At 60.0% G+C, this 7,689-nt stretch overlaps 1 protein-coding gene across 1 annotated transcript in view; it reads right to left on the bottom strand.

Moving 5' to 3' along the window:
* Positions 1–3,355: 3,355 nt before the first annotated feature.
* The window catches only part of ADGRD2 (adhesion G protein-coupled receptor D2), a 23,095-nt gene continuing 18,761 nt past the window's right edge, over positions 3,356–7,689 (bottom strand). The window contains 6 exon segments of the mRNA XM_019541011.1: positions 3,356–3,580; positions 3,582–3,940; positions 3,943–4,043; positions 4,536–4,680; positions 5,224–5,277; positions 5,429–5,470. Coding sequence (XP_019396556.1) covers positions 3,481–3,580; positions 3,582–3,940; positions 3,943–4,043; positions 4,536–4,680; positions 5,224–5,277; positions 5,429–5,470 — 801 coding nt within the window. The 3' untranslated portion in view covers positions 3,356–3,480.

Here is a 7,689-nt window from a genome sequence, read left to right as displayed (position 1 = left end):
CCCTTCTAGCGTGCCCACATCCCCCCACATCTTAGTGTCATCAGCAAAGTTGCACAGGTGCTTTTTACCCCCTCGTCCAAGTTGCTGATGAAGATGTTGAACAGTGCGGGCCCGAGGACCGAGCCCTGCGGGACCCCACTGCCCACGTCCCTCCAGGTCGAACATGACCCGTCCCCCACCGCTCTCTGGGCGCGGCCCTCCCGCCAGTCGGCGACACGTCTCACTGTGGGGTGTCGACACCACAGCCCCCAGTTTCTTAATGAGAACGGGGTGAGAGACAGTGTCGAAGGCCTCCGCAAGTCCAGGAAGACGATGTCCACTGCTCCCCCTGCGTCTAAGGACTTGGTGACCTGGTCGCAGAGGCCACCAGGTTGGTCTGACAGGACCTGCCACTGCTGAACCCGTGTTGGTTGCCCCTGAGCATGATCTCCCCCCGGCCCCTCGTGGACAAGCGCCAGGATAACTCTCTCAAACAGCTTGCCCAGGACCGAGGTAAGACTAACCGGCCTGTAGTTTCCCGGGTCCTCCTTCCTCCCCTTTTGTGAAGACGGGAACCACGTTCGCCCTCTCCCCGTCCTCCGGCCCCACACCAGAGCCCCACGAGTGCTCGTACAGCCGTGCTGGGGGTCCCGCACTGACCGCAGCCAAGTCCCTCAGCACTCGGGGGTGGAGATCGTCCGGACCCCCTGATTTGAACACTTCCAGTCCCTCCAGACGCTCCCTGACTAGATCCGCCCTGACCCTTGGCGTTCAGGTGTGCCAGAGCAGGAGCCGGCCCTGGGAAAGAGCTACGAAGCCGAGGGTGGCAGGGCTGGGGTCTTTGCTACCCAAGCCCGTGCACATTGGGCCCTGCACGGTGCCAGCGTGACTCCACGCCGCAGGACCGTCACAACCCAGCCCCGACAGGGCGGAAAAGGCTGTAGTGAGAGAGTTACCTGAGCATTTGAACGCTGTCAGCTCCACCGCCTGCAAAAGGGGAGAACACGGGTTAACTACCGCGAGGCCGCAGCCCCGTCCCCCCGGCCACAGTGGGGCTTGTGCCCCCAGCCCTGCAGCTTGCTGGGACCCGGCAGTGGACGGTGCCAGACCATGCCCAGCACCCTCCCGGGGCTGCCCAGGCCCTCGGCAGGAGCCCGCGCAGCACCCGGCGCTACACGACACCCCCCGCCTGCCCTTCCACAAAGGCTCGATCTCACCAGCACAGACCGAGCTTTGCTCAGCAGCCTCGAGCGGTGGCCAGAGGGACCAGCCAGCCCAGAGGAGACACGGAAAGCAGCTCTGCACAGCCGACGAGGGTCTCCGAAGGGCTTGGCTACCTGCGCACACTCATCGGAGGGCAGCCCCACCTGCTCCACATTGCACTGCTCTGACAGCCTGGCACGAGGGACCGAGCAGAAAAATTGGGCTCCCCCCACTCGCCACCGTGCCTCATGCCGGAGAGCGGTGACCACCACTGTTCAACGGCACTGGGGAAGTTCAGGGCTGGGAAACGCCAGGGAACGGCGCTTTCTTGGCCACAACAAACTGCTGAACAGAGCTCAAAAGCAAGATGACGTGCAACGGGCACTGGCGCTGCGCCCGGCGCAGCACAATGCAGCGCTTGGCCATTTTGAGTGTTTTCAGCCGCTTCTAAACGGCGTCTTCTCCTAACCAGCACTGCGGCACCTTTGCCAGCAAACGTCTCCTGCGCGGCTCGCCACGGGGCCCGTGACTCAGGCAGCCAGCGAGCAGAGACAACGCCGTCGGCTTACATAACCAGGCAGCCCGGCACCGCCTGCTCAGGGGCGAGCCATGCTGGCGCACCCAACCCAAGCTGTAGCTCCGGAGAGCCAGAACCGAACATGCAGAACACGCTGTTTCCAACATTTGACCTTTCTAAATTCAGCCCTGCGCTCATGGCGAGCGCCGGATCTCGCGGCACGGAAACACTCGTGACGAGGGAACATGACCGGGCTTCTGCAAAAAGTCCCTTCTGAAGGCAAATGAATATCTGCAGGAGAAAGCCTCCGCTGTCCTTCCTCCCCCACAGAGATGCATTTGCACGGGCAGGCAAAGCTCCTGTTTTGAATTTATATTACTTAGAAAAGGGAATGAAAGCACATTAATGCAGGTGCTTAAGTAACCAAGAAAAGAAGTGCTGGGTCACCGTAGCACCGCATCCAGCTAATTCTGTCTTTGCCTTTAGTCCACCAGCTAGGAAATGCTGTGGCCTTGGCATTTAAGAGATCTACAGTCTCCTGTACTAATGCTCCATGCATTAGACAACTCAAGCCTCCTGGTTAATCTCTTTAGCCCATGTCTCATATTTTGTGCCAAGTAGCTTAGCAATGGGCCTCATGTACACAGCCAACACCTGGCCCATTCGGAAAAGCACCTACTGGAAATCCTGGTGGGTAGTTATCACCAGGGAGAGCAAGAACATTAAACAAAAAATAGACCATGAGAGCTTTGCTCCAAAACAATATGCAATAATCTAAATACTCCTCTGTAGTGAGGCAGGGAGGGTGTGAGAGTAAGGTGAAACTAGTCGCACACAAACGAGTCTCCCCTCCAAGGTGCCTGCTGCTGAGGTTTGCACAGGAGGAGCTGCCACGTGGGGCATGAACCAGGCCCGGAGCCGGAGCGTGGTCAGCCCGCTCCAGGCAGCTCACCGGTGCTGCGGGAGCACCCCAAACCCGCTCTGCCCTGACGGGTTTTAGCCGGCGAGTCAGTGGCGGGGCGTTCGGGCTGCTCAGGCTCGCACGCATCACCGGGGCTACCCCGGGAGGTCGTTCCCCGCCGGCACGGAGCAGGGACGAACCGACCCGCGTTAGCAGCCGAGCCGAGGACACGGGCAGGCCGGCCACGGCACAGAGCGGGGGGTAAAACCGAAGCGTAGCACGGTTTCCAGTGCACGCGGGCCAGCCGCGCTCTGCTGGTCTTGCAGCCTAGCAGACTTAAGAGCAAGGCACCCCTTCCCCTATGGTCACGGGATCATCCAGAAGTCAGGTTGGAAGGGATTTCACAAGGTCAGCCCAGCCAGCCCCCTCGTCAAGGCAAGATCACCCCTGCCTAAATCATGATAGTTGCCACGGATGACGATCCCACATCTTCTCTTGGCGCTTGCTCCAGTGCCTGGCCGCCCTCGCGGTCCGACCGCCCCTCCTCATCTCCAACCTCAGTTTCCCTTGGTGCAGCCTGAGGCCTTTGCCTTGTCCCCTGCGATTAGCCCCTCTGTAGTCACCCTTCAAGTATCTGGAGCCTGCTATCAAATCCCCCTCTTCTCCAGAGGAAACAACCCTTTCCTCCAAAGTCTCGTCTCTCAGGCCCTGATCACTTTTGTTGCTCCGCGCTGGACTCTTTCCAACCCGTCCGCGTCCTTCTGGCAGTGCAGGGCCCAGCACCGAACGCAGGACCCCCGGTGTGGCCTAGGTGCTCACAACCCGCAGGTACGTGAGGACCGCCCTTTTTCCCCGCAGGGCTGCGTTTGCTGGGGTAAATTCACACCTGCTTTTGCTTTCCAGCAGTGGGTCTCCGGCCACGTGCAGCACACGCGTTGAACAAGACACAGGCACGTGGCTGCACCCGGCGTGGGGCTGCACTGCCGGGGCGGCAGCTCGTTAGCGTCATGGAAATGTAAAGAGCTACAGCACACTAAATTGGCCGGGTGCTGCTGATCAGCACACACATACACACTCAAACTCTGCTCCATGCCTGGGGCTTTTAGGCTGTACCACATTCTTCTACATTTTAACCCAAAGAATATTTTCACGGAGTCCTTGAAGGGCACTGACTCTCCTTCGTGAAACCCCCAAGAAGGAGGTAACTGCCCCCGTTTTGCACGTGGAATAACTGAAGCACAGCCAGATGAAATGACTCCCTCGAGGTCAAAAACAAGCCCGTGGCACCGCAGAGCCCCGAGCGCGACCCTTTTGCTCTCCCCACCGGACAAGACGCTTTGCTCCGTGCGTCCGTGCAAAGAGGAGACCTCGAGGCGTTACGTACCGGTTTGTCTGGCGACATGATGGATGAGATCCCCATAGGAATTTTGGCACCAAAGTTTCCTGAAGCGGGAAGGGATACAATGAATGTGGGTGCACGTGCGGTCCTTCCTAGGACCCTCCGGTTTCCCCCCAGCCGCGCTGTCTGAGGAGTGGCCAGGGAGCTTGAACCGGAGAGAAAGGTTTAGTTGGAAGATCCAAAAAACCTATTTCCCAGGCCAGGAAATCAACTGCAAAATGCAACTGTGCTGCTCTGCCTCCGGGGAAGGCCCCGCTGGCATCATGGATGGAGGAACCCCGCTCCTGCAATATGTGCAGCCTGGTAGACCCACGCAGGGACCGCAGCCACTGAAGGAGGCCAGCTTCCCTGGGAACACAACCATGTATCTGGCCACTGGAGAGCCTCTCCCCCCGGGTGGAGAATGACCCCAACAGCATTGCCATTACGCTTCATGGCCGCGGTGCTGGGCTGGGTTCAAACCTTTGCCAAGCGAACATGCGTTGAAATCCGGGCGGGTTTGCGCTCACCCCCCGACGCCCGGGGAGGCTCCTTACCTTTGTGGGTGATGTTCTTCAGCGGCGGGTCCTTCTGCACAGGGGTTGATGCGACGCTCTCGGGGGCAGAGGGGTCCAGCCTGCCCGTCTCCCAGGACGCCGTGTTTCTGGGACTCGACAGATAGTTGATGGGATGGGAACAATTCTACGACAACAAAGCGACGACACTGGTGACGCGCTCCGGACCCAGCGACACGCGTCCGAATCGCCGTGACGCTGCTCCCCGAGCCTCCGATCCCGGGAGAGCAGGGGGCTGCTCCATGGGCTGGGATGCCCCAGGCCACTCCATGTCCTCGGTGGAAGCGGTGGTTGCCACCTCCCCCACGCCACGCAGCACAGCCGTGAGCAGCCCTGTCCCCCTGGCGAGCACCGTGCCGCGTACATGCTCCGGGCCGGGCAGCACGTAGAGGACCCCGGGCGCTCAGTGGGATCGGCACACGTGCAGCCGAAGGGGCATCGGGGCCCAACCCTGGATTTAAAGGGAGTCGGAGGAGTGATAGCCAAAGGGGTCAAGCACGCGTCTCTGACAAACAAGAGCTGAGACCCAGGCCTTTTGTGTGGCCCGGAGGTCAGCCCTGTGATGGAGCCTGTCCATCATAGGAGAGGGAGCCCGCTGGGTCTCCCCAGAGCCCCTCATCCGCTCCATCGGTCCCGCCACCAAAGCGGGGCCCCCTCCGAGGCCACTCACAGTGAACGAGAGCGCTTTCTTCTTGTCCTTCATCCTCTGTATGGCGTTCCTCACCTGCAAGTGGAGCAGGGCATGAGACGAAGCCGGGGCAGAGGGCTATATCCACACCTGTCCCAGCAGCGAAGGCCCGGGCGGTGCGTGCTAAGTCCCCAGTTACTCTCTTTATTGCTAATACACAACTGCTCCAACCACGGACTCCTCTTACCTCGCTGTTGTAGAGGGCATAGACCAGGAATATATACAGGCCCTGGAAGAGAGGGAGACAGCACAAACAGTTACAGGCATGAAAGGGACACAGAACAGGTTTCCGCTCGGCAAGGGAAGACGTCGGTACAGCTCCGACTTTGGCTGTGCCTGGTGGGAGGCTCGGAGGCTGAAAACTGCATATTATTCTGAAGCTAAAAGTCTGCTCGGCTCTGCTGGGGCCAGACTTGCAGAAGGGAAGAATAACCCGAGACATGAGGGCCCGTGGGAAATGGGGTAAGATGGGTTTTGCCAGTGGTGGATGGTACCAGGCTAGTCTGATAAGACCGCTGGGTTTCTGCACCATGGAGACATGGTGGATCTCCTCTCTCTGGAGGTGGAAAAAACGAATCACTACACGGGCAGTTGTTGCTTACAGAGGAGAAGACATCTGGGGCTGGCTGAGGGAGGCCCGTGGGCTCCCCACCGTCTCTGAGCCCCGGTCCAGTGCTTCATTTGCGGGCGAAGCAGAAATGCCTCAAAGCACACGTCTGATACAGCTGCCTCCCTCCAACCCCAGATGTTTCAGCGCTGGGCGAGGGATTAGGGGTGGGAAGGGCTGACATCCCGGAAACTCCCTTTCCATCGACTGAAGTCGGTACAAGGCGAGCGGAGCAGGGCAGGGCCTTTGCGCCTCTTCGGTGAGCTGCACCCGCCTGCGACGCATCCAAACCTGCCCACTCCCAGGGCAGCGCGGACGTGCAGATCAAGCACGGCGCAGCTGGACACTGCTGCCCCTGCCAACCGCACGCCCTGACCGCTGGGGCTTTCTGAAGCCCAGCTCCACCACCCTGCCCATCTGCCCCCATCCCCGAGCTGCAGCCCGGTCTCGGGCCGTCTGCTTCACCACCGGGAATGACGGCCTGGGCTGAGGGGCAGGAGCTCCATCCCACCGGTCACCTGTGCAATAAGTAATTTAATTGCAATGGGTAATTTAATTATCTGTGAGAAGACAGAGTGCGATGCTGAGCTGGGGGGGCATGCCATCTGGAGGCCAAAACCAGGCCACGCACCGGGGGCCAATTACAGCCTTAAACCCCAGATTTTGCCCTTAGAGGCAGGCCTATCAGCCCAGCAGATTTATGTTATAGCTGTGGGGTGTTTGTTATCGCAGCGAGATAAAGCGCCTGGACTAAGAACAGTGATACGTCTTGCCTTCAATGAGCTTTGCTCTTGGCAAGCCTTGTAGTAGCAAGAGCTTGGCGCGGTGCCGTGACCTGTCCTTCAAACAGCAAAGCCGGTCACTCCTACGGACCAGATTTGTGGTGAGGCTGCCAAGGCAGGTCTTCCTTGAAATAATCACTGTGTGGGGAACCGGGGGGAGAGGGAGCCATGGGGCTGGCTCGGGGGAGGGCCAGGGGAAAAGGAGGCCCAGCTGCAGAGAGATGGGAAGGGGCTGAACTGCAGAGCAGCGCTCGCCCAGCACGAAGCACCCCCTGGTCTGCGCTCGGCCCCCGCCGGCTCGCCGCACGCTTCGCCAACGCAACGGTCGTTGCAGGCGCAGGATGTGCACAAAGCTCCCAGTTGCTCCCGCGATGCAAACCCCCCACAGTGAGGACACGGTCATGCACTTGGCTGCAGGACTCCAGCCACTTGGCAGGGCACCGGACTCCATGCCCCTGACCTCATCGCTCTGGGCCTCGGTCTCTCCATCTGTAAAACGGGGCGATGTTTCTCCACCTTTGCAAGCACTGGGGTTAAATTCTGGCTCCATGGAAATCAATGGCAAAACTCCCACTGTCTTCAGGGGAGCCAGGCTCTCCTCCAAATGCACTATAGGGGGGATTTTCAAGGGTCCAGGAGCAGCCAAAGTTTCAGGTGGATGCTCCTGTGTGCCCTGTCAGTGGGGGCCTCAATGCAGCCTCCAGGGATGAGTTTAGGGGGAACAGTTGCACCAGGATGGGCAGAGCTGCAGCTGGCCACAGTGGTAGTACCACGCTGCCCCAGTGCTGGGCATCAGTGCATTTAGCCCCATCGCTGAGAGGCTGGTGGTGGGTAGCACCCCGCTGTCGGATGGAGGAGCTCCGCCGCACAACCAGGAGACTTCAGCTGGCAGAGAGAGGAGACAGAGCAGGGAGCGCCGCATGCCCAGCACGCAGCGCAGGAGAGCTCAGGCAGCTGACCAGCCCTTCATACGCACCATTATCACCAAACAGACGGGAAACAGCGTCCTGCAGCAGCCTCCAAGCCATCCTCCCAGCTTGCTGGGCCCAGCAACACCTC

Source organism: Crocodylus porosus, unplaced genomic scaffold, assembly GCF_001723895.1.
Source record: "Crocodylus porosus isolate Cpor-Errol unplaced genomic scaffold, CroPor_comp1, whole genome shotgun sequence".
Taxonomy (NCBI): domain Eukaryota; kingdom Metazoa; phylum Chordata; order Crocodylia; family Crocodylidae; genus Crocodylus; species Crocodylus porosus.
This window is presented reverse-complemented; position numbering and strand designations above follow the sequence as displayed.